The sequence below is a fragment of the Ictidomys tridecemlineatus genome, chromosome 5 (assembly GCF_052094955.1).
Source record: "Ictidomys tridecemlineatus isolate mIctTri1 chromosome 5, mIctTri1.hap1, whole genome shotgun sequence".
Taxonomy (NCBI): Eukaryota; Metazoa; Chordata; class Mammalia; order Rodentia; family Sciuridae; genus Ictidomys; species Ictidomys tridecemlineatus.
The window spans coordinates 121,475,638-121,501,743 of record NC_135481.1 but is presented as its reverse complement, the minus strand read 5'-3'; the positions used below and the strand labels follow the sequence as shown (position 1 = coordinate 121,501,743).

The following is a 26,106-nucleotide window of genomic DNA, read 5'->3' as shown; positions in this document are numbered from 1 at the left end:
GAACTCTCAATCCTCCTGCCTCAGCCTCCCGAGCTTCTGGGGTTATAGATGTGCACCACAGTGTCTGGCTAATCTAAACATTTCTAGTTCAAGTTGACCATCCCTCCGACCAACCCTTGGCAAAGGTCACAGTACATTGAGACAGTGTCATTATCTTTTTGTGTATTCTCTGTATTTATTGCACTGACATCCCATTAGTGCCCACACAGTGCCCAAGAGGGTCCTAGATCCCTGCCTGGAGTGCATTTGGCAAATCACCACAACATGGTTCAACAGCCCACCTATAAAAGGTGTCAAGGGGGCCACAGTGGAAAGGTAGTACTTTCCCTGAGCCTCCAGAAAGGTGGCTTGTGGCTACACCTTGACCACCCACTCATGGAGAGGATCTAAGCAAAGGAGAAAAAGGTGGGCAGAGATTGGAGTGACCAGCTCTTAGGAGAGTGGTGATGGCAAATGAGTGGGGAGATGTGGGAACAGTCCAGGCAGTAGGTAGGTGCTAGAATTATCATTCCCCCACCCATACTGGGCGTTGACCAAGGGCGATCTACCACTGATAGACCCAACCTGATCTTTTCTTAAAATTGGAAGCCATCTCACCATAAAGCCATGAAAAGCTAATTTCGGCTTTACTATAAATTACTGCAAATTCTGAACCTGCTTGGAATGCCTGCCCATGCCTTGAACTCACCCATGCCTGGCTCTCTGATCAGATAGTAGCCCTCTCTAAAACTTTACTGACGCCTCACAAATCTTGGCCTTCCCTGGCCAGATAACAACCCTCTCTGAGGCTCTAATGACCTTCATAAATTCTGATGTTGGGGCCTGCAAAAATGTAAACTACCATTAGTGTCATGCTCCTCAGAGTTTTGTTATCTGTAACCCCCCTTTGTGTAACTTTCTGGGCTATAAAGCTGGGCTGCAGGAAAGATGCAGCTGCTGTCTTGTTCCTGTGGTTTTGGGTGGGAGAGGCAGCCCGGCCTGTCGAAATAATAAGCTTGCTTTAATTGGAGTCAGTGGTCTTTTCTTGTGTCCTGGTCTAACACCACTGCGCTATAACTCTAGACCTTTTATTTTGTATTTTGCCATAGGGTCTTGATGAGCTACTGAGGCTGGCCTTGAACTTTTGATCCTCCTCCCTCAGCCTCCAGAGCTGCTGGTTTACAGGTGTGTACCACCACACCCAGCACATTATTATTCTTACTTTTTTTTTTTTTTTTTAGTGAGTGAGAAGTGAGAGAGAATTTTTTAATATTTATTTTTTAGTTTTCAGCGGACATAACATCTTTTGTTTGTATGTGGTGCTGAGGATCGAACCCGGGCTGCACACATGCCAGGCGAGCGCGCTATGGCTTGAGCCACATCCCCAGCTCAACACATTATTATTCTTATGACTTATATACAGACATCTTTACTACAGTTGAGATCCTCAGTGTCCACAGAGGCCTGTATGTTTAAAGGCTAGTCCCTAGCTAAGTGCTATTGGGAGGGAGTAGAGATTTTGAGAGGCGGGGCCTAGTAGGGCTGCTGGTCACTGGGGACATGCCCTGGAAGAGTATAGTAAGGCCCTAGCTTTCCCTTTTTCTCTTTTGACTTCTAGCCATGAGGTGAAAGTTTGCCTCACCATGAAATGCTGCATGGAGTACTGCCTTGCCTCAGGCCCAACCCACCATACACAGAAACCCCTGAAACTGTGAGCCAAATAAACCATTTGTTCTCTTTACAAGTTGCTAATTTGTCCCAGTAATGGGAAGCTAACACAATATTCTTTTGTATGCATAGAATATCCACTACTGAGCTACCCCCAGCCCTAAACAGTAATGTTTAATGTTTACTGAAATAGAGATTGGGTTGGGGCTGGGGATGTGGCTCAAGCAGTAGCATGCCTGAGGCTCGGGTTCGATCCTCAGCACCACATACAAACGAAGATGTTGTGTCCGCCGAGAACTAAGAAAAAATAAATAAATGTTAAAATTCTCTCTCTCTGTCCCCCTCTCTCTCTCACTCTCTCTTAAAAAAAAAAAAAAAGAACTGGAGATTGGGTTGATTTCATTTCTAAATGAAATAGTTATTGACAACTATTGGATTTGGATTCAGAGGCAGCATGCTGCTTGCTATTTAGTGCTGCTCAGAATACTACACTGCAAAGTAGCTTGGGAAGTGTTAGATTGGCTCTTGCTACGTGACCCTAGCCTCCTGAAGGGTGGATGCAGTATTTCGATTTGCCACATCATATTAACTGGGACACAGTCAGTTCAGTGAAATGCTCACATCATGCATATCTACTCTGACTTCAGAGAAGGAACAAGGGGCTTGCAATGTGTAGAAGTTCCCAGTAACTTATTCTTGCACAGGTCAACTTATGGCACTTCTAGCCAGCCAATGTGTCCTCAGGTGAAAGAATTTTGAGTCCCATTAAGACAAGGATGAAACCTTAGCCAACCGTCCTATCCCTACCCGAATTCTATAGATAAGGAAACCAAGGCTTCCAGAGAAGCCCCAAAGTCAGTAGAGGAAAAAGCAGGGACAAAAAAGCAAACCCCTACCACCTCCCCCAAGGTGGCAGAAAGGCAGCAGAAGGGACAGCTGTCCTGGATCTTCAAGGAGGGATGGTTTCCAAGCAAGAGGTATGAGCCAGCAGGAGACTGGGCAGGGGAACCCTTTATTGGAGGGTGAGGAGTTGAGGGCAGAGGCTCAGGGAACTAATCCTGGAAGACCCACCAGGGCCAGCCTGGAGGATTTTCAGATTCACCACAAGGCAATTCACCAAGATGCCCACCATCTGGTCCACTGGCCACAAGGCAGATTCCGGACAGCCAAGGTGACCCTTGCCTCATGTAAACAGAAAAAAACTATCAGCTGGGCTAGCCAGGGTCATCAGACCTGCTCACACTCTGCAGTTTCACTTGCTGACCACTCCCACCACTACCCTGGGTTATCTGAGGATAAACACAGCTGCCCCTACCTGCGCACACCCCCCCCTCCCCCAGACACTTGTCAGGGCAGCTGGACCTGTTCTTCCTCTGGCTGACATGGAGACTGTCCTGGGGTGGGTCTCAGCACAGAGGCCTCTGCCCTGTGGTTGGCCAAGACAACAAAGGGAGTCCCACACAAGCAGAGCCAGCTGATGAGTGGCCACCACCATTCTGAGATCCCAAGAGATGAGTGGCCACCACCGTTCTGAGGTCCTAAGAGATCTAGGGAGGCCAGGAGAGGTGGGAGTTAAGGAAGGTGCCTAGCTCTCTCCAGCTTAAGACTGCTTGATGTAAATTCTACATTTTTTTTTTTTTTACCCTCCAGGCTTTCTTCTTTCAAAAAAACTGCTTCTAGGCAGAAGGACTGCTGGAGACCAGCCTGGGCAACATGGTGAGACCTCCATCTCAAATAAATAATTAAAATTAAAATAGGAGGTTTGGGAAGTAGCTCAGAAGTAGTATACTTGCCTCCAAGCTCAAGGTCCTGGGTTAATTCCCAGCACTAAAAGCAAACAAGCTTAGCTGGGCACACATCTGTACTCCCAGCCACTCCGCTTGCCTCGGGAGGCTGAGGTAGGAGGATCACCAGTTCAAAGCCAGGCTCAGCAACTTTGTGAGGCCCTAAGAAACTCTGCGAGACCCTATCTCTAAATATTTTAAAAGGTCTGGGGATGGGCCAAGTGGTTAAGTGCCCCTAGGGTCAATCCCTGGTACCAAAATAAATACATAAATAGAAGCCGGGGTCAGACCTGTAATCTCAGAACTCAGGAGGCCAAGGCAGAGGATCCCAAATTCAAGGCTCAGCCTCAGGTCTCCAAAAGTAAAAAGAGCTGGAACGTGTCTGTGGTAGAGCATGCCGGTTCAATCCCCAGGACCCCAACCCAAATAACAGAAAGTCCTTTTCTTCTCTTACAAGTGCAGACAGCTACCCAGGGGAATGCTGGAAGATTTGAGGTCAATTCTCAGACGGCAGCCGCCGGACGGCCCAGTCCTGCCGTTGGAGGGGGAGGAAGTTCCAGTCGGAGGCCACAAACCCCCAGTTAACGGATCTGCAGGCGGCGCCCGGCGCCTCTGCGCGGAAGGGTTCCGCGCGCGGAAGGGTTCCGCCCCCGGCGGGCGGTCGGGGCGCGCTCCTTCCGCTGGCGGCGACAGCCGTGGGCGAGCGCAGGGAGGGGAGGGTCCACGGACCGGCGGGAGGAGGGCACCTGCTTTCCGCGCGCCCCGGGGTGGGAGCGCCGAGGAGCTGCTGCGAGCGGTGGGCGCGGGCGGTCAGAGCCCAGGGTGCGGCCCCGCCGGGCTTGCGCCGCCTGTCCTTCCTCTCTCGTGCCCACTTCTTTTACACACTGTTTTTGTGCCGGGGACTGGGGTCGAAACCCGGCATCAGACATGCTAAGCAGGCTGCTTCCACTGAGCTCCAGCCGCCCCGTATTCCTCATAAATGGCCAAGTCACCTGGGCCTCTCCGCGGGAGGGAGGGCAGGGCCGGCATGGCTTCCTAGGTCTGAGGCAGCCAGGTCAGGCGTGGAGATGGGCACAGAGTGGGCTGGAGCTGTGGTTATTGGGAACATGGGGCTCAAGCTGATGAAGGCAGGTGACCAGTTTAATGACCCCAGTGTTGGGTAAACAAATCTGTGGAGCATCCAGGTGGATGGGCTTCAGTAAACAGGATGCTGGGAGTGAGGGCAGGAACACACTTACAGGGGATGCTTAGGAACAGAAGGGAACTGGGCTGGCTTGGTCGGGCAGGATGATGTTGTAGAGTCAAAGGCCCAGAAACTGGGAGGGCAAGAGACCTGTGAGAGGTGGCAGGACCCTCCTCCCGTGGCCTTCTCAACCCCTTGGCTTCTGGTGGAAGCCCATCTGTGTTGGGGCCTGCCTTCAGTCAAACAGCAGAGCGGGCACAAGCCCCTGGCCTGGGCAAACCATGAAACTGGACAAGGACATTCAATGGGAGTTCCCAGGCAAGGAGCATGTGGGTAGATACCCCAGCAGAGAGAAGGGAGAGGTGGGATGAGCTGCGTGGCAGCCCCCTGTGGTCTGCACACCTGAAGAGGGACCTCTGTTGTGTGTCCCAGTGATACTGCCGGTTATGGGTAAGGAATCCTGGTTTCCCACCTGTTTAAGTTTGAACATTAGAGAAGCACAGGGAGGCAAGCTTATAAAGCAGGGTTTGTTTAAAAAGGAGTAACATAGACTCCCGCAAAGGAGAAGGGGCCATAGCTGGTATCCCAAGAAGCGAAGTTTTCTGCCCTTTTTGTATGTCCCAGGCTTCCTTTGTTCTCCTGCCCTCTTCCCCTTCTCTTTCTCCCTCCAGTGACTAGGCCCAGGAATGTTCCGTGGGAGGGCCAAAGTGGGAAACCCCTGGGCTGAAGGGGGAAGGGCAGGATGTGCTGTGCAGCCCAGGACACCTGAACAACCTTAGAGCTCCCCGTAGAGAGGGGCAATTCCTGGGACAGGTTACCTTGGCAACAGGTTGGAGCAGGGGCAGGTTCTTTTATTTTTTTTATTTTTATTTTTTTTTTAAAGAGAGAGTGAGACAGAGAGAGAGAGAGAGAGAGAGAGAGAGAGAGAGAGAGAGAGAGAGAGAATTTTAACATTTATTTATTTTTTCTTAGTTCTCGGCGGACACAACATCTTTGTTGGTATGTGGTGCTGCTGAGGATCGAACCCAGGCCGCACGCATACTAGGCGAGCGCGCTACCGCTTGAGCCACATCCCCAGCCCCCCAGGGGCAGGTTCTTGATGAGGGTGGAGGAAGGACTCTGAGGGAATTCACATTTCAATCCCTCTGGGGACTGTCTCCAACTTCTGGGACTCACTCACAATTGGCCTCCTTGATCTGACCTGACTCCATTTACCTGTCTATACTGACTGCCTTTCTAACTCTGGCTTCACCAGGAGCCTGGGACTTTCTACAACAGGAGATGGGCAGTTGAGAAAGGAATGTGGAACAGACTCAGTTCAGCAAGAGTCAGCAGAAGATTGCCACAGTACAGGGCCTCAGGGCCTAAAATGGCAGGTGGACCCCTGAGCATGAAGAGAAAGAGCATTTCCAAGGAAAATTCTACTTGTCTTGGCAGCCATCAGACTATGGGGGCTGAGGGTGAGGGGTGAGCCAAGGATGACTCAGAAGGTTTAGAGGGTCAAGGGTAAATGGCAGTACTCTGGAACAGTTTAGTGGTTGCCAGCAGTTTATTTCAGGTATAGGTCACCTTCTCCCATTCTGTTAGGAGAACCTCAGTGCCTCTAATCTCTGAGTACTCCCTGCATGCCAGGTGCTGAGGGCTTCCCTGGGATGAGCTTATGACCTCTTTCCATATGCCTGCCATCGGCACAGACAGGCTGAGTAGTTTGTTCAAAGCTGCATAGTCACAAGTTGACTCCAGACCTTGTTTCCCCCACATCCCCATGGTTCCTTTTGAAATCAGGGCCTTGCACATGGGAGGCACACTTCTTTCTGAAGTATAAGCCATGAATAACTGCTCTTCTTTTTTTTTTAATTTTAATATTTATTTTTTTTAGTTTTCAGTGGACATAACATCTTTGTTTGTATGTGGTGCTGAGGATCGAACCCAGGCCGCGTGCATGCCAGACGAGCAAGCTACCGCTTGAGCCACATCCCCAGCCCTCACTGCTCTTCTTATATGTGGTAATTACAACTTGATTCTAAACATTTCTCCAAAGCTTTTGATAAACATCAACTTTTTTTTTCTTCTTACATTGCCAGAGGTGGAACTCAAGGACTTGTGCATGCTAGGCAAGTCTCTACCAGTGATCTACATTCCCAGCTCTCAACCTGAATTTTTTTCTTTTTTTTTTTTTTTTTGTGTGTGTGTGGTGCTGGGGATTGAACCCATGGCCTTGTGCATGTGAAGCAAGCACTCTACGAACTGAGCTATATCCCCAGTCCCCTGAATTTTTTTTTCAGTACTGGAGATTGAACCTAGGGGCCTTATGCATGAAAGGCAAACACTCTACAACCGAGCTATATCCCCAGCCCTCCCAGTCCTTTTTATTTTTTAATTTTATTTATTTATTTATTTACTTAAAATACTTTTTAGTTGTCAATGTGAAGCCAGATTTAAAGATAGGTAGTCAGTGTAGATAGATGAATTGAGTCAAAAGAACTAGGAGGCCAATTTTAAGTTACTCTGGGAAGTTGGAGACTGTCCCCTGAGGGATCTTATGTAGAACCTGCCCCTGCTCCAACCTGTTGCCAGGGTAACCTGTCCCAGGAATTGCCCCTCCCTCCAGGGAGCTCTAGGGTTGTTAAAGTGTCCTTGTCTATTCCACCTGCCCTTCCCCCTTCAGCCCACCTGGTTCCCACCTTTTGGCCATCCCACCCAGCACTCCTGGGCCTAGTCACCACCTCCACAAGAAGGAGAAAGATAAAAGGGAAAAAGGCAGGAGAACAAAGGAATCCTAGGACATATAAAAAGGGCAGAACACCTCGTTTCTTGGGATACCAGCTATGGCCCCTTCTCCCTTGCAGGAGAAGTCTATGTTACCCCTTTTTAAATAAACCCTGCTTCATATGCTTTCCTAGGTGTGCTTCTTTAATGTTCAAACTTCAACATGTAGGGAAGCAGAACTCCTCACCCTCACCAATAACCAGTGGTATCAAATGAACCTTTATTTTGTTTATATACAGTGCTGAGAACCAAACCCAGTGCCTCACACATGCTAGGCAAGTGCTCTACCACTGAGCCACAACCCCAGCTCAGTCCATTTTATTTTGAGACAGGGTCTTAAGTTGCTTAGGGCCTCCCTAAATTGCTGAAGCTGGCTTTGAACTTATGATCCTCCTACCCTAGCCTCCAAAGTCCCTGGGATTACAGGGATATACCATCACAACGGGCTCCTAAGCATCAATTTTTAATTTTTATTGTACCAGGAATTGAGAGACACTTTGGTACCAGAGGTCATTAACCACATCTCCAGTCCTTTTTATTTATTTTAGAGTCTTACTACATGCTTAGGGTCTCCCTAAATTGCTGAGGCTGGCTTTGAACTTGTGATCCTCCTGCCTCAGCCTCCCAAGCCATTAGAATTACAGGTGTGTGCCACCACACCTGGTAACATCAATTTTTAGAAAACTATTTTGTGAGGTACAGTTGACAAGCAATAAACTGCGTATGTTTAAAGCATAGTTTGATATGCCTTTTTTGTTGTTTCAGACAGGGTCTTGCTAAATTGCCTGGGATGGCCTTGAACTTCCAATCCTACTATTCAGCCTCCTGTAGCTGAGATTACATATATGCATCACTACACCCAGCTGATTTTTTTTTTTAGTACCAGGGATTGAACTCAGGGGCACTTGACCACTGAGCCACATCCTCAGCCTTTTTTTTTATATTTTATTTGGAGACAGGGTCTTACTGAGTTGCTTAGCACCTTGCTTTTTGCTAAGGCTGGCTTTGAACTCATAATCCTCCTGCCTCAGCTTCCTGAGCCTCTGGGATTATAGGCGTGCTTCACCATGCCCAGCTTCCAGGTGTTTTTTTGTTTGTTTGCTTGTTTTTGTAGTTTTAGATGGACAGAATGCCTTCATTTTATTTGTTTATATTGTTATTATTTTTTTAGTTGTAGATGGATATAATACCTTTATCTGTTTTTATTTTTATGTGGTACTTTAGATCCAACCCAATGCCTCACGCATGCTAGGCAAGTGCTCTGCCACTGAGCTATAGCCCCATTCCTCCAGGTGTCTTTTGTTATTGATTACGAATATTAAATTTCATTGTGGTCAGAGAATATATTTTGTATGATTGAGTCATTTTAAATTTATTCAGCCTTTAAAAAATAGTTTTAATTATAATGAATAGGCATTATATTTATGTATAGGCCTTTATTTATGTATTTTTTTAAAGTTTTTTTTTTTTGAGAGAGAGAGAGAGAGAGAGAGAGAATTTTTTAATTTTTTTTAGTTTTCAGCCGACACAACATCTTTGTTTGTATGTGGTGCTGAGGATCGAACCCGGGCCGCACGCATGCCAGGCAAGCACACGCTACCACTTGAGCCACATCCCCAGCCCCTATTTATGTATTTTTATGTGGTGTTGAGAATCAAACCCAGTGCCTCACTTGCTAGGCAAGTGCTCTACACTGAGCCCCTATTCAGACTTGTTTTATGGCCCAAAATATAGTCTATCTTGATAAATGTCCTATATGCAGCATAATTATTCAGAGAGAAGGATGATGATCACATATATAAAATTCTAGAAAATGCATACTAGTCCAAGGTGCCCACAGATCACTGGTTTCCTGAACTTCACCGTCTCTAAAATACAAAATAGAGCTGGGGATGTGGTTCAGTGGTTGAGTGCCCCTGGGTTCAATCCCCAGTACCAAAAAAAAAAAAAATTTGAAAGACACCTGAAAAACCTCCAAATATTTGTAAACTACATAACACATTTATAAACAACTCTTAGTCAAAGTAGAAATCAAAAGGGAAATCAGTATTTTGAACTGAATGATGATGAAAATACAATGCATAATAATTTGTTGGGGGGACTGGGGTTGTGGCTTAGTGGTAGCTCAGTGGTAGCGTGCTCGACTAGCATGCATGAGGCACTGGGTTCGATCCTCTTCAGCACCACATACATGTAAAATAAAGATATTGTTTCCACCTAAAACTAAGAAATAAAATAAATATTAAAAAAAAATTTTGTGTGAGGGGGCTGGAGTTGTGGCTCAGTGGTAGAGCACTCACCTAGCATGTGTGAAGCCCTGGGTTCAATCCTCAGCACCACATAAAGATAAATATATTGTGTCCATCTACAATTAAAATATATTTTTTAAAAAATTTGTGTGAGGGCTGGGGATGTGGCTCAAGCGGTAGTGCGCTTGCCTGGCGTGCGTGCGGTCCGGGTTCGATCCTCAGCACCACATACAAACAAAGATGTTGTTTCCGCAGAAAACTAAAAAAATAGATAAATATTAAAAAAGGTTAACTAAAAAAAAAAAAAAAATTGTGTGAGGGCTGGGGATGTGGCTCGAGCAGTAGCGCGCTCGCCTGGCATGTGTGCAGCCTGGGTTCAATCCTCAGCACCACATACAAACAAAATAAAGATGTGTCCACCGAAAACTAAAAAATAAATATTAAAAAATTCTCTCTCTCTTTAAAAAAAAAATTATGTGAATCAGAACTGGATGTCTGTCCTGCTCAGGGTGACCCCAGAGTTGAGGACTTACCTCCCCTGAGCCTTTATGCTCTCATCTGTTCAATGGACTAAAGCCACCTACTTCAGTCAGGAGGGTTAGCTGAGAGCTGCTGCTCTACCTGGCCACCCTGGGAGTAGGTGAGGGCAGGTTCCAGCAGGGTTTGTTTACTTTAGCAAACATATACAACAGTTACTAGCAGTTACTGTGTGCCAGGCCCTGGTCTGGGCCACTTGCCAAAACAGAAGTAGTTCATTAAGACTCATAAACACTCTGTGAGGAAGACATTCCCATGCTTTTATAGATCCTAAACTGGAGGTACAGAGGGGTAAGTGCCTTGCCCCAAGTCACACAGGTAGACACGCAATGACTGAGCCAGGACTTGAATGCAGGCTACCAGGATAGAGTCTGTCCCTTGTGTTCCAGCTTAATGGAGGGACACTGAAAGGTTTCAAATGGAGAGGGAGAATGGTGAGATTCCTGTGCAGTAAAATCACTGGGGATGGGAGGGGAACAGACACAGACACTAACAGGACTGGGAGTCCTGTAGAGCTAGTACTTGCCTAGGGAGGGAGAAGCCTGAGTTCAATCCCCAACAATGAACGGTGCCTTGGGACACACCAAATATTTAGGAAGCTGAAGCTACAGAATGTGGTCGTGTATTAGAAATACACTATTCCTGGAGGAGGTGGCTAAACAGAAAAGTATGGGCAGGGATCCAGGCTGGAGGGTTCAAGGAACAGATGACCTGATTAGCCATCTGAGGGCAGGGTACACAGCATGCTGAGAATCCCTTTTAACAGTGTTCTGACATGGTAAGAAGGAGAAAGTGTCCCTAAGGGAACATGTGAGCAGAAGGTACACTAGAAATTAATTAAATGAGGAACAGCCTGTGCACTGCCCTGTGGGGGTACATCATGGAGAGAGGGGCAGCTTAGACCTGGAGGGGGATACAGGGTGACCTGAGGGCACACGGGTGGCAGCAGACATCAATCTGCAGAGCTGTGAAAGCTCCACAATGGAGCTCTTCTCCTGGGAATGATGGGAAGTCACTGAGAGTGTGCAGGGAGGAATGATGGGGTCAGAGCTGTGTGTTTTTTCAGTGGTGCTGGTGAGGAGACGCAAGTAGGCAAGCACTCTACCAGGAGCCACCCTGGACTGAGGTGTGTTCTTGAAGTTCACCCTTTTATGGGTTGGGACAGACCTGATGCAGCAAGCAGTTAGGAGGTCTTGCATGTGAGTGATGGCTGTGTGAGTGAGGGAGGCACATGGAAAAAGTCGGGGGATGAAGATGGAGAGCAGAGGATAATTCAAGGTGTATTTAGGCACTAATTTTGAAAAATATAAAATTAGCCAGGCGCAGTGTTGCACATCTATAATCTCAGCACTCGGGAGGCTGAGACGGAAGGATCGTGGATTCAAAGCCAGCCTCAGCAAAAGTGAGATGCTAAGCAACTCAGTGGTTAACTGCCCCTGAGTTCAGTCCCTGGTACCCCCCTCCAAAAAAAAAAAAAAAACAACCTATAATAGAAGGAAGATCAGTAGAGGAAGAGGAATAGGGGGAGGCAGGAGAGGAGAGAAAGAGAAAGTACTGGAAACTGAAGTGGAGCAAACTATAATCCATGCATGTATGATTATGTCAAAATGAAACCAATATAATGTATACCTATAATGCACTAATTAAACATAAAAAAAAAAAAAAGCCAGGCATGGTAACAGATGCCTGTAATCCCAGTGGCTCAGGAGGTTGAAGCAGAAGGATCACAAGTCCAAAGCCAGCAACAGCAATTTAGTGAGACCCTGCCTCAAAATAAAAAAGGGGCTGTGGATGTGGCTTAGTGGTCAAGCAGCCCCAGGTTCAATTCCTGGTATCAAAAAGAAATACAAAAAGATGTATTTAGGAGGCAGACAAAGCAGGACTTGGTGGGTCAGACCCAGTGCAGAAGGAAGCTGGGGTTCTGGAATAAGGTGGGGTGGTCATTGAAGGATATGCAGAATAAGTCCAAGGACATTTCCCCTATCTATGTCAGTTCTCCATCCGCCTTGTTTGGGATAAAATTGAAGCTTTTGTCATTTAAAAGCCCAGGCCTCAGCCAGAGGGAAGGAACACAAAAGGAACTCACACCTGACAGGTCAGGTACCCCTCACCCTAAGGGGCCAGCTGACTCCAATACAATAAGCCCCAGGAAATTCCCTATCACACTCCCCGCCCACACTAATGGATTAGCAGGCTCCAATACAAAGAACCCCAGGAACTACCCTCCTGTCCCACCCTATAAATGAAGCCTATGAAACCCTTGCTTTGGCCCACCACCATTTTCCCGCCCCAGAAATGAGCCACATCAGTTATTTGGCCAATTGACTCCTCAGCTGAATAAAGAAGAGCTTGCTAATCCAAGGTCTGCTTCCTGCCTCCCTCATTGTGCTTACAGTCACCTGGCTCTAGAGTCCCAGGGGAGTTGGTTAGGTAGGGAACTTTAAGCCTGGTATGGAGCCAGCTTCTTGGCCTGGGCCTCTGTGAGTTATATGCACACAGATAATGTTAAAAAGTGAGAGTGCTGGGGGCTGGGGTTGTGGTTCAGTGGTAGAGCACTTGCCTCGCATGTGAGGCCCTGGGTTCGATCCTCAGCATCACATAAAAATAAATTAAAATAAGTAAGTAAAGGTATTGTGTCCATCTACAACTAAAAATTTTTATTTAAAAAAAAGTACTGGAGAGGATCTTCTGGTGGCCTAGAGCTCCCCTCCAGGGGCTCCAGCCACAGGCCAGGGAGAGAAATTCCAATCCAGGGAGCAGAGAGAAAGAGCAGCCTTGGGCAGGGAGGAAACCACAGACCTTGATGGAGGAAAACAGGCAGAGCTCTCAAGGAAGGGAGTGCTGGGGAACAGTGTAATGTTAACCCCCCAAAATGTCCAGTTACTGAAAGCTCATGAAAGAGAATACAAAAAGAAAATGGAGGGAGACCTCAAGGACCAGTGGATGCTTTACTCTGCACTGGAGGGGAACATTTTCAAGGGGGAAATTGTGGCGGGCTACCGTGAGGGTCTGGATTAGAGCCAGATCATAAGGAGGAGTTAGAGGAGTTAGTCAGTTTGGGGGCAAGGCCAGGTCATGGGAGGAGTTTTGGTGGTGGGGTTAATTTAGAGCAGGGCAGGAGGGCAGGTAGGGAAACAACAAGGGAAGTTCCTTCCCTGGGCCTCCATATCCTTCAGTCTCTGCTGGGAGAGTTGAAGAACAGGATGATGAGTTGAAGAACAGGATGATTAGTTGAAGAACAGGATGATGTGGATGGAGCCAGGGATATTAATGCTGGGCAGGAAACAGGGAGTGGCCTTGGGGTAACCTGGTAGAAAGGAAAGGTAAAGGCCCTAGAAAGAGGGACAAAGAACTTCAAAGCCAGGACACTGGATGCCTCATCTAAAGAAATCTTAAATCTCTTGGGCAACTGTGGAAGCTGGGGTAAAAAAGGAAGGAAGCCACCACATCAGGAAAGAGGGAACAGGTTGAAAAGGCACAAGGTACTGCCTGCCAAGACCTTGCAGGCTGAAAATATCAACTACCCTTCTTCCTTCCCTGACCCCTTCCTCTTATTGCCCCCATCCCAGACTGCAAGGAAGACCTGGGCCTGCAGCATTCTCTCCTCTCTCTCACACACACACACACAGCATGAAATACACTTCACACACCTAACAACATCAAGTACCCTTGCTGTGCCACTACTTGTTTCTTCCATTGTCCCAATTCCCCCAACCCCAATTCTGAGGCTTGAACCCAGGGACACACTACACTAAGCTACATCTCCAGTCTTTTGTATTTTTTGAGACAGGTCTTTTTTTGCAGACTGGCCTGGAACTTGGCATTCTCCTGGGACTATGGCATGTACCACCCTTTTAATGTAAATGGCTCCTAAGGGGTCTCATGGTCCAGAACTCCTGGAATAGCAGCACTGGCTCCTAAGGGGTCTCATGGTCCAGAACTCCTGGAATAGCAGGTTTCCCTGAAAAACCAGCCTCTACCTCAGAGCAAAGCCTGTCCAAGGGAAGGGACATGACCTTTGTCCTTGGAAAGACCCACAGAGCACTCCTAGGCACATTCCCACCCAGCTAAGTGGTTTATCTACAAATAATAGGAGAGATCTGCTGGGCCAGGTGTCCCTGACTCAATCAGGTTAGGTGAGGACCCATAACCATCCCTTAGCAGCCACCAATCAGCATGAGACAGGGAAATGCCTGGGATGCCAGATGATCCTCCCAGCAGTTTTTGGTGGTGGGAAACCATGTAGTTAAGTACGAACACCCCTCTTGGCTTAAATCAATTAGTTCAAATGAATCCCCCTCTTGTAGTAACCAATCACCCCTACCCAATTTGTTCCTGCCAGTGAATGTACTAATCACATTTTAGAGTTGTTATTTGATTTTCCCACGGTGTGTGATGATTTGCTAAGAGATGCTATGATGTATGTGGGGGTCCCTGCCTTCTCCAAAAAAAATGTATAAAACTGCTGCAAACCCTGGGCTTGGGCCTCTCAGCATCACCAATTGCTGTGTGTGCACGGAGGACCGAGCTAGCTCGCAATAAACACCTCTTTGCTGTTTACATCCATCTTGGTCTCTGGTGGTCTTTTGGGGGTCCCGAATTCGAGCATAACATCCCCAGAGACTTGGAAGTGGAAGGAGTGTTCCTTAAGTTTGTTTATATAGTGGTAGTAGCTCTCAGATTGTTCCAGAAGGCCAGGCCCAGAGTCTAGGGAGGAGTGCCAATGGTGGGAGGAGCAAGACAAAAGATAACCGGACTGGGCAGGGACATTGTGCACTAAGACTCCTTTCCTTAAAGATGAAACCACAATGTTGACCTGGCAGGCCCATTGTTGTTACAGCCATCATCCGAACTGGTGAGAAACGCTTGAATTTCCTGCTTACAAACTAACTTTTGGGCCGGACATGGTGGCGCGTGTTAGTTCTTGAGAGGCACTGGAGGCTGAGGCAGGAGAATGGCAAGTTCAAAGCCAGCCTCAGTAATTAAGCAGGATCCTGTTTCAAATAAAAAGGACTGGGGATGTGGCTCCGCGGTTAAGTGCGCCTAGGTTCAATCTCCAGGAACAAAAATAAAAACTGGCTTTTGGAGCAAATTAACCACCCAACTATTAAGTATTTCCTATGGACACCCCAGGTAAAGTTTGAAACAAAATGAGCTTTACAAAATCATGGTGAACCTCAGTAGGTGAGCATGAATTTATTCTAAAATGCCCGAAGCCCCAAGGGGCCCCATAAGTGGGAGGGGTGCTGTAGGAGCAGGTTCGGGGACTTGACCTCTTCCAGTGGGCCTGATGGCATTTCCTCACGGCCATTGGCCCAGGTGAGAGAGGCCTGCGACTGGACAGTGGTCTGTGTCTGCAAAGGCTAGGGCAGTGGAGACGGCTGCTCCGGTCCCCCTGGCCTCAGAACTGGACGCCCCTTGCGCACACATGACCTCTTCCCCTCGGGGGACGACCTTCTTCTTTTTTTTTTTTTTTTTTGAGAATTTTTTTAATATTTATTTTTTAGTTTTCGGTGGACACAACATCTTTCTTTGTATGTGGTGCTGAGGATGGAACCCGGGCCGCACGCATGCCAGGCGAGCGCGCTACCGCTTGAGCCACATCCCCAGCCCAAGGGGACGACCTTCTTGTCAGGGTGGACAGCAGGTCCATGTCCTGCCCGCCGTCCACGTGTCGGGTCCCCCTCAGACATCCGTCACGAATCCAGTCTCCGCCTGGGGCCAGGCACAGGAACTCTGGGACCCCTAATCACTGTCTCCGGCACCTAACACGGCCTGGGCCCCACAATCGCTGCTCCAGGCCCCCAAACTGCCCCAAACTGCCCCAAACCCCAAACACGCGGCCCCAGGCGGGTAGATGCTGCTGGGTTCCCAACTCCTCCACTGGCGCCAGGCCACTGAGCCGGCCCCGCAGCCCGAGCCGCGGCGGCGGCGGGGTCCCCCAAAGCTTAAACTATAGGCAGGAGCGCCTTGAAAATTACAACTTTCGCTTTTGCAGAGTCCACCACACAAGTACCGGGGCCGCGCGTGCGCATGCGCAGAAGCGCGCGAGCGTGCTTGGCGAGGCGGGACCGCGGGCTCGGAAGACTCCAGAGGCTGCGAGACTCTCCGAGTATTCCGGGCCGCGCAGGCGCGCTGGGGTTGGCGCGGGAGCGCGGGAGCGCGGGCGCGGCGGCAGTGACGAGGGGCGCGCGGCCGAGCCCCGCGCAGGGTCCGCGCGCGCCGAGCACAGGGGCGGACGGTGGCCAGGGCGCAGGCGCAGGCGCGCGGCCGTGTCGGCGGTTGGGGAGGGTTCTTCCGGAAGGTTCGGGAGCCTTCTGGAAAAGGCGCCGCGCGCTGGGCGGGCCCGCCGCTATATAAGGGCGGCGCGGGGGCGGCGCGCCAGTTGCTTCAGCGTCCTGGTGCTGCTACGCCGCGGAGCCCGTGCGGTTGTCCAGCCAAGGTGAGGCCGCGGGCGGGAGACGGAGGCGGGGAAGGGGGCGCCGGGGCGCGGCGCTTAGTGGGGTGCGGGCCTGGCCCAAGACGGGGCCGGTGGAGCGGGGTGCGGGCCTTGGCGGCGGCGGGCCTTCCCGGGGGCCCGGGCGTTTCGCCCGCGCAGGGCCGCGGCGGGGGCCGCCATGGCGGGGCGGGGGCGGGGGCATCCGTTGAACGGCGTGCGCGGGCCCCGGCGCCCTTCGGCCGCAATGAGGTCATCCTTTGTCGGCCGCCCCCACGCCCGGGCCGGGCCGGGCCGCGCTGTCGGCAGAAAACCATAGGCCCGGGCCGCGGTGCACCGGGGCTCAGCGCGCGCGGTCCTTGTAGATGCCGGAGGAGACACAGACACAAGACCAGCCCATGGAGGAGGAGGAGGTGGAGACCTTCGCCTTCCAGGCGGAGATTGCCCAGTTGATGTCGCTGATCATCAACACTTTCTACTCGAACAAAGAGATCTTCCTGCGGGAGCTGATTTCCAACTCGTCGGACGTAAGTGCCCCGGGAGCCGGGCGTGGTTGGGCGAGGGCGTCCCCGGGCGCTGCGCGTGACTCCTGAGTGTCTCTCCTCCAGGCCCTGGACAAAATCAGATACGAAAGCCTGACGGATCCCAGTAAGCTAGACTCTGGGAAGGAGCTGCATATTAACCTCATTCCAAACAAACAAGACCGAACCCTCACGATCGTGGATACTGGAATTGGAATGACCAAGGCCGACCTGATCAATAACCTTGGTACTATCGCCAAGTCTGGGACCAAAGCGTTCATGGAGGCTTTGCAGGCTGGCGCAGACATTTCCATGATTGGCCAGTTCGGTGTCGGTTTTTATTCTGCGTATTTGGTTGCCGAGAAAGTGACTGTGATCACCAAACACAACGATGATGAGCAGTATGCCTGGGAGTCCTCGGCAGGGGGCTCCTTCACCGTCAGGACTGATACAGGTGGGCACGGGGTAGAAAAGTTGCTTCCGTCAGTCACGTGGGGCAGAGTACTGCCAACACTGGACATGCAAAAATGCTGTGAAATGTGTAAAACTAAGTTCGTTTATCTAACATCTTGGGCAAGAGCTTAAAACTGCTCTTGGGAACCTTTGTAGTGTTAGGAAACCTCACCTCAGGCTTGATCAGAAGGCTGTTAGGTGTGGCACAGCTAGATTGGTAATGTTCATTTGGCCATGGAAATATAAATTGGGGCTGGGGTTGTGGCTCATTTGCTTTCCTAGCAAGTGAGGCACTGGGTTCTGGGTTCTATTCTCAGCACCACATAAAGAAAATAAAACTGTTGTGTTCCTTTACTATAAAAAAAGAGTATGAATTCAGGGACTGGGGTTGTAGCTCAGTGATAGAGGGCTTGGCTTGCCTAGCAAGTGTGAGGCCCTGGTTTTGATCCTCAAAACCACATACAAAATTGAAAATAATGCTAAAAGTTAAATTCTGTGCACACTCTCTTTTTCAGGAGAACCAATGGGTCGTGGGACAAAGGTCATCCTGCATTTGAAAGAAGACCAAACTGAGTACTTGGAGGAAAGAAGAATAAAGGAGATTGTGAAGAAACATTCCCAATTTATTGGCTATCCCATTACTCTTTTTGTAAGTGTCCATGGCAGTGCAAAGTAATCTATATGGAAATAAGAGACTGAATTCAGCCCTTAGTGCCTATATGTTTGAAGTACCCAAACTTGTAAAAAGTTTGCTGACTAGTCTGAAGCTAAGTCCCTAGGGCTGTTCAGGAGGTGCATCGGATATGGCCAATGTAGGCTTTTTAGTAGAGGCAATCCATGCTTTCAGTCTATCCTTGAGTTCTGCAGTGCATAGGTGATGTGATTTCTGTCTCTGAAGGTGGAGAAGGAACGTGATAAAGAAGTCAGTGATGATGAGGCCGAAGAAAAAGAAGATAAAGAGGAGGAAAAAGAAAAAGAAGAAAAAGAGCCTGACGACAAACCTGAAATTGAAGATGTTGGTTCTGATGAAGAGGAAGAAGAAAAGAAGGATGGTGACAAGAAGAAGAAGAAGAAAATTAAGGAGAAGTACATCGATCAAGAAGAACTCAACAAAACAAAGCCCATTTGGACCAGAAATCCTGATGATATCACTAACGAAGAGTACGGAGAGTTTTATAAGAGCTTGACCAATGATTGGGAAGATCACTTGGCAGTGAAGGTGAGTGGGTGACTTAGGGCATCAATGCCAGTGTGCCTCCAGGTTTTCCATTGAATTTTGAGGGTTGTCTTCACCCCCTCGGCTCCAAACACTGTTAAGTTTATTAAAGTGCAAGTGTGAATCTGTTGGGTAGCTCCTGTGGAAGTTGGCTGGCCTGGTCCTTTACATCCCACTTAATTTTTTGTTACAGCATTTTTCAGTTGAAGGACAGTTGGAATTCAGAGCTCTTCTTTTTGTCCCAAGACGTGCTCCTTTTGACCTCTTTGAAAACAGAAAGAAAAAGAACAACATTAAGTTGTACGTACGCAGAGTTTTCATCATGGATAACTGTGAGGAGCTAATCCCTGAATATCTGAGTAAGTAAGAAATGGAAGAATGTCACTTGAGGGTTAGGGTGGCAGAGCACTAAACTGTCACATCACATGCAAAGGACTCTGTCTATATTTAACACCAGTGTTTATGAAATGAGTCCCTTGGGTCTTTCTATTTTCCAGATTTCATTAGAGGAGTGGTGGATTCTGAGGATCTTCCTCTAAACATTTCCCGTGAAATGCTGCAACAGAGCAAAATTTTGAAAGTCATTAGAAAGAATTTGGTCAAAAAATGCTTAGAACTCTTCACTGAACTGGCAGAAGATAAAGAGAACTACAAAAAATTCTATGAGCAGTTCTCTAAAAATATAAAGGTAAACACATTGGCCACTTATTAGCAGTTTTCTAACTATAGTTTTAAATTATTTTTAAAAATACAGAAAACTGGGGCTGGGGATGTGGCTCAAGTGATAGCGCGCTCGCCTGGCATGCGTGCGGCCCAGGTTCGATCCTCAGCACCACATACAAACAAAAGATGTTGTTGAGAACTAAAAATAAATAAATAAATATTTAAAAAAAATACAGAAAACTAAAATCAATACTTTTTTCAGCTTGGAATACACGAAGACTCTCAAAATCGAAAGAAGCTTTCAGAGCTGTTACGGTACTACACCTCTGCTTCTGGGGATGAGATGGTTTCTCTCAAGGACTATTGCACCAGAATGAAGGAAAACCAGAAACACATCTACTACATCACAGGTAACAGTAAATGTTTTAATCCATTGCTTATTTCTTTTGGCTTCATACCATAAGACCATGGGTTGATTCTTTTAAGTGGCTCTATACGTTGGGTGTAATTTTATTTTATTTTTTTAAAGAGAGAATTTTTTTTTTTAATATCCATTTTTCAGTTCTCGGTGGACACAACATCTTTCTTTGTATGTGGTGCTGAGGATTGAACCCAGGCCGCACGCATGCCAGGCGAGCACGCTACTGCTTGAGCCACATCCCCAGCCCTAGGCAGGATATTTAACATGAGGGACTGGGATTGTGGCTCAGCAGTAGAGTGCTCACCTTGCATGTGTAAGACCACATAAAATAAATAAATGAAATAAAGGGTAGAACCCAGATAATAACCAGTGTGGCTAGATCATGCTTGTTAATTATTTGGATTCTTTTAAAATCAAAATTGATGAAGCCACTTAAAGGTCTAAAATGGTAATTTTACAATACCTCAGGTGAGACCAAGGACCAGGTAGCTAACTCTGCCTTTGTGGAGCGTCTTCGGAAGCATGGTTTGGAAGTGATCTACATGATTGAGCCCATCGATGAGTACTGTGTCCAACAGCTGAAGGAATTTGAGGGGAAGACTTTAGTGTCTGTCACCAAAGAGGGCTTGGAGCTTCCAGAAGATGAAGAAGAGAAGAAGAAACAGGAAGAGAAAAAGACAAAGTTTGAAAACCTCTGTAAGATCATGAAGGACATCTTGGAGAAAAAGGTTGAAAAGGTATGTGAGTGCTCAAGTTTCTATCTCCCTTTGTGATTATTAACCTAAGGTGTTTTGCTTAGTTATACCAACCCCTGTGAGTTTTTTAATTTGGCAAAAAAAAAAAAAACTTGAAAAATTAGCCTGTGTAATTTATGGCTCTTTTGCAAATAATTATCATTTTTAATCCATTCATTGGTACTAAACCAGTTACTTGGATTTTATTCATTTTTCCCAAGGAAAGCTTAAGGAAGAGGTTAAAATAATTTTTCTAGGCCTACTTAACACTTCAGGCCTTGATTTACATACAGGTGGTTGTGTCAAACCGATTGGTGACCTCTCCATGCTGTATCGTCACAAGCACATACGGCTGGACAGCAAACATGGAAAGAATCATGAAAGCTCAAGCTCTCAGAGATAACTCTACAATGGGCTACATGGCAGCAAAGAAACACCTGGAGATAAATCCTGACCACTCCATTATTGAGACCTTGAGGCAAAAGGCAGAGGCTGACAAGAATGATAAGTCTGTGAAAGATCTGGTCATCTTGCTGTACGAAACTGCTCTCCTGTCTTCTGGCTTCAGTTTGGAAGATCCCCAGACCCATGCTAACAGGATCTACAGGATGATCAAACTTGGTCTAGGTAAGCCGTCATCTGCTTAGGAACATAGTCTTCTAATTGAATGTTTATTGTGATTGGTAAGCCCACTGCTTGAACCAGCAGTTTTAGACTGCTAGCTGGCTTGAAGAACTCTAACATGGTGGCTTGGTTTCCAAAACAGGTATTGATGAGGATGATCCCACTGCTGACGACACCAGTGCTGCTGTAACAGAAGAGATGCCACCCCTGGAAGGAGATGATGACACATCACGCATGGAAGAAGTAGACTAGTTTCTGAAGAACCACTCATAAGTGTGTCCCCCACTTCACCTTCATTCCTGAAACCTTTTCAAGGATTTTTTTTGTTCTTTGTTTTTGTTAACATTTATTAAAATGTGTATGGCATGACAATATCTACTTAAAGGGGAGATAAGATTTCTTTGTACTTTTAAGTGATATACTGTGATACTTTAGGCACTAAAGCAGAGCTAGTAATGCTTTTTCTAGTTTCACATTGGCTTATTTTAACAGGTTGAGATGTTTGTTCTAAGACATGTAACCTAACTTTGTAGTCTAAAGTGTTCCACTACCAAGTTGTATCCCTTAGTAGACCAGACCAAATCTTTTGTCCCTGAAGTGTTCCAGGATAGACCTTGATGTTTAAAAGAAAGATTTGTTGCTTGATTTTCATCTCATTAGGATCCCCCTTAGTTACCCACTGTGCATGTACTAGTCCTCTAGAACCACGTATGTGAAACAGACAACTGGCTGGGAGGAACTCTACAGGGCTTGTTTTCCAAAGAAAAGTATTTCAAGAAACAAAGCTTAAACCTCCCTTGGTGTGTTACAAAGCTGTTCAAAAAGTAGGGCTTGTGAATGGAAATATGTAGTGCCCAAGTCAACATTCTGCTTTAAACAGTAATAAATGCAGATGAGTTAAGAACAGTGTGTCTTATTTTGGAGCAAAAGGAGGGGAGTGAGTTAATGGTTGGACTGCATTGGTCCCCAGTAGTTGAAAGTGCCTGGACCCAGTGAAGGTGAATAATTAATGCTGGCTACTTTTTGATATGGAGCTATACCTCCCAAGGTGCATGTGGGTAGCTGGCAGGTGAAGGGCATGTTTCAGTAAACATGGGATCAGAAAACTCTTCCCTGTAATTTATTTCCACCCCCACCCAGTCTTCTCACACTGGCAAAGCTCCACAGCTGGGCTGCATTTCCAGCATTACATTTTTTTTTTTAAAGAATTTTTTAATATATTTTAGTTCTCCGCGGACACATCTTTGTTGGTATGTGGTGCTGAGGATCGAACCCGGGCCACAGGCATGCCAGGCGAGCGCGCTACTGCTTGAGCCACATCCCCAGCCCTAGATTTTTTTAATATCTTTAGTTTTGTGAGTTTCCTTGTTTTGGGTTACTGGGGGCACCTAACCACTTAGCTACATTCCCAGCTCTTTGGATTTGTGATCCTCCTGCCTCATCCTCCCTATCCACTGGGATTACAAGCATGTGCCTCCAAGCCCAGTACCCTTAACTTTTTCAGTTGTAGATGGACACCTGTAGTATTTTATGTAGTGCTGGGGTTAGAACCCAGTGCCTTGTGTGTGCTAGGCAAGCACTTGACTACTGAGCCACAACCACTCCCCTTACTATTTTTATATCCAATCTTGGCGGGCAGGGGAGGCAGCAGTACTGGGGATTGAACTCTGGAGCACTCAAAATATGGTTCTGGGTCTTGCCAGCATGGAATTTGGTGATCCTCCTGCTCTCTGTGTATCCTGGATTATAATCATGTGCTGCTGCACCTGCTGCGTGCGTGTGTGTGTGTGTGTGTGTGTGTGTGTGTGTGTGTGTGTATGTGTGTGTGTGTATGTGTGTGTGTGTGTGTGTCTAACACCTTATACTCTTAATTAGCCTCTTAATTCCTTGACCTTGTGTTTTTAAGTTTTCACAAAATCTACTTGGAGCCATCTGTGTTAGCTTTTCATCTTTGTGACCAAAATACCTTATGAGCAATTAAAGATTTTTGGTGTATGAGTTCAAAGATTCAGTTGATGGTAACTCCAAGGCAGAAATATCCTGAAGACATGGCAGCAGAAAGCTACTGAGCTCAAGGCTGCGGGAGCTGAGAGGAAAGGGCTGGGCTGAGGTCTGAGCCTTCCAGGTAACTTTCCAGAAGCCCCACCTCTCAACACAGGAAGCTTTGGGGGGCGGGTTCTTTCCAGATTGAGAGCACAGTGCAGTCCCACCTTGCTCAATAGTGAAGGTTGTCATGGACAACTGAGCTAAGTGGAGCTGAGCTGGAGAATGGGGTCCCAGGAGAGGGAGACAGTCCCTAAATTGCTCCTAGAAAGAGTCATTTGTACCAAGTGGTGCATAGAATTTGGATTTGAATCCTAAAAGGAATGGGTGGGACTTTCTAATGCCTAGTTTAGCAGTGATTGAGATTGGGATACACACAAAGGAGACTTGGTCTGTATTCCCCTACTGCTCAGGTACATTTAGCCCTTCAAATCCTCTGGGGAGTTTTTCCCCTGAGAAAGAGGAATTGAAACCTTAGTATTTGAATCCTACTTTAACTCAAAGCCAGTTCTGCTATTTTGTTGCTTGCAGAAGGCTGTTATCCCCGAGGAATAAGTGAGATTTATAGTGTTAAACTAGGAAGCGGATAGTAAAGGGGTTGCAAGTGTTGGGCACAATGGCACATGCCTGTAATACCAGCTATATGGGAGGCTGAGGCAGGAGGATTGCAAATCTGAGGCCAGCCAGGGCAATCTTGGTGAAGGCCCTGTCTCAAAAATAAGAAAGTCTAGGGATACAGCTGAGTGGAAAGTACTGGATTCAATCCCCAGTACTGAAAGGAAAAAGTAAAAAATGTATGTATTTTATTACACACACACAAAATAAAGGAAATTGTTTTATGAACCACCATGTACCCATTGCCCCAAATATTGTTATAGTATCTATTTGAATTTATCTATTTGTTTATTTAAATTTATTTATTGTAGTGCTGGGGATCAAGCCCAGGGCTTTGTGCTGGCTAGATAGGAATTCTTCCACTGAACTATCCCCAGCCCTTGAATTTGTTGTTTTTGTTTAGTTGGTTTTTGAGATGGGGTTTTACTGTGCTATTTGAGATGGTCTTGAATTCCTGGGCTCACATGATCTTCTTGCTTCAGTCTCCTGAATGCTGGCATTACTGGTCTGTGCCACAGCACCTGGCTGAATCTGGAGTCTTTTCATTGGTGCTGGGGATCAAACCCAGATCCTCACATGTGCTAGGCAATCGCTGTACCACTGAGCTACACCAAGCCTTTCAAGGAGATTTTTTTTCCGTCCTGAGGCTTAGACCAGGACCTCGCACATGCTGAGAACATGCTACACAGTGAGCTTCTTCCCAGCCCCTGAATTTGTATTTGTTTTGTTTTTGTTACCCAGGGGTGCTCTACCACTGAGCTTCATCCCCAGTCCTTTTTCGTTTTTATTGAGTCAGAGCCAGGGCCTTGCTAAATTGCCCAGACTGGCCTGATATTTGGGTTTCCCTGATCTCAGCACCTCACCCAGTAGCTAGGAATGAACACCATACTCAGTTAGATGGGGGATTCAAAGCAAAACCCAGGCTCTTCACACTCCAAAGCTTCTCTGAGATAGGGATGGTCTTTGTGTATGTGTGTGTGTGGGGGTAAATATTTGTAACAAAATTTATCATTTTGACCATTTAAAGTGCTATTAACTACCCTCACAGAATTTTTCAAACTATCACATCACTATTTCTTTTTTTTTTTTTTTTAAAGAGAGAGGAGAGAGAGAGAATTTTTAATATTTATTTTCTAGTTCTCGGCGGACACAACATCTTTGTTGGTATGTGGTGCTGAGGATCGAACCCAAGCCGCACGCATGCCAGGCGAGCGCGCTACGGCTTGAGCCACATCCCCAGCCCTACTATTTCTTTTTTTTAATCTTTAATATTTACTTTTTTAGTTTTAGGTGGACACAATATTCTTATTTTTATGTAGTGCTGAGAATTGAATGCAGTGCCTCCTGAATGCTAGGCAAGTGCACTACCACTTGAGCCACATCCCCAGCCCCACTATTTCTCTTTTTAAACTAAAATTACTTTTTACATCAGAATTTATTATAGGCTATTGCACTTACATAGTGAAATACAAAATTATATAGAGAACATTCTGCTGACATTTTATTATGTATTGAGTTTATATAGCAGCGGAAATAAAAGGTTTACTTCCTTTGTCTTTTTCCCTTCTAAATTTTTGAGAATTTTTTTATTAGAGCTTTATAGTTATCCATAGCAGTTGGTTCATCCCTCACATTCATACATGTGTGGAATTCAATTTCAGTTTCTGATCCCCCCTAGCATCACTATTCCTAGAACAGTTTCATGGCCCTACATCACACTGTACTCAATAACTCGCCTAGAATGGCCTTCACACCACTGCACTGCCCTCCTTCCACCATCCTGCCCCTGTTTATGTGCCACTGTGGAGAAAATCATCTCCCACCAGGCCTCACACATTCCAAGCAAGTGTGCTCCACCCCCAGACATCCTCTCTCTCGTTATCTTCACATAAGTGTAATAAGAGGGTTGTTCATTTCAGGTCTGCCCACCTCTCTGCTGCCTGTCAGCCCAGGAAGGAGGGTGAGAGTCGGCTTTGTTCACTACAGGGTGGTGCACTTGGCAGGCACCAGGTTCATATTTATGGATGGAAGAATAGCTGGTATGTACAACTGATATTTTTTCCTTTCTTCTGAGGATGGCAATTGTTTAAATGATTTTGTGTCATTTAGGATGCCTTTGTTCCCTCTCTTGGCCTTCAGGATCTGTTCAAACCTTTGAAAGTGTGATTGCAGATTCTTCTTCCATGGGAAGAACATTCCAGGAAGCCACAC

At 47.0% G+C, this 26,106-nt stretch overlaps 1 protein-coding gene across 1 annotated transcript; it reads left to right on the top strand.

The window, feature by feature from the left end:
• Positions 1-16,447: 16,447 nt before the first annotated feature.
• Positions 16,448-21,621, top strand: Hsp90aa1 (heat shock protein 90 alpha family class A member 1). Its single transcript, XM_078050931.1, has 11 exons — positions 16,448-16,611; positions 16,971-17,132; positions 17,214-17,580; positions 18,095-18,228; positions 18,478-18,798; positions 18,989-19,154; positions 19,293-19,483; positions 19,721-19,868; positions 20,348-20,616; positions 20,907-21,240; positions 21,380-21,621. Exons 2-11 carry the CDS (start codon positions 16,971-16,973, stop codon positions 21,487-21,489), a joined length of 2,202 nt encoding a protein of 733 aa, XP_077907057.1. The 5' UTR covers positions 16,448-16,611; the 3' UTR covers positions 21,490-21,621.
• Positions 21,622-26,106: the final 4,485 nt, after the last annotated feature.

Excerpts from the sequence above, each read along its gene's own strand:
- Hsp90aa1 (XM_078050931.1), top strand. The coding sequence starts at position 16,971 with ATGCCGGAGGAGACACAGACACAAGACCAGCCCATGGAGGAGGAGGAG. Across the intron at positions 17,133-17,213 it reads TGATTTCCAACTCGTCGGAC|GCCCTGGACAAAATCAGATA; the intron begins GTAAGTGCCCCG and ends TCTCTCCTCCAG. Across the intron at positions 17,581-18,094 it reads CACCGTCAGGACTGATACAG|GAGAACCAATGGGTCGTGGG; the intron begins GTGGGCACGGGG and ends TCTCTTTTTCAG.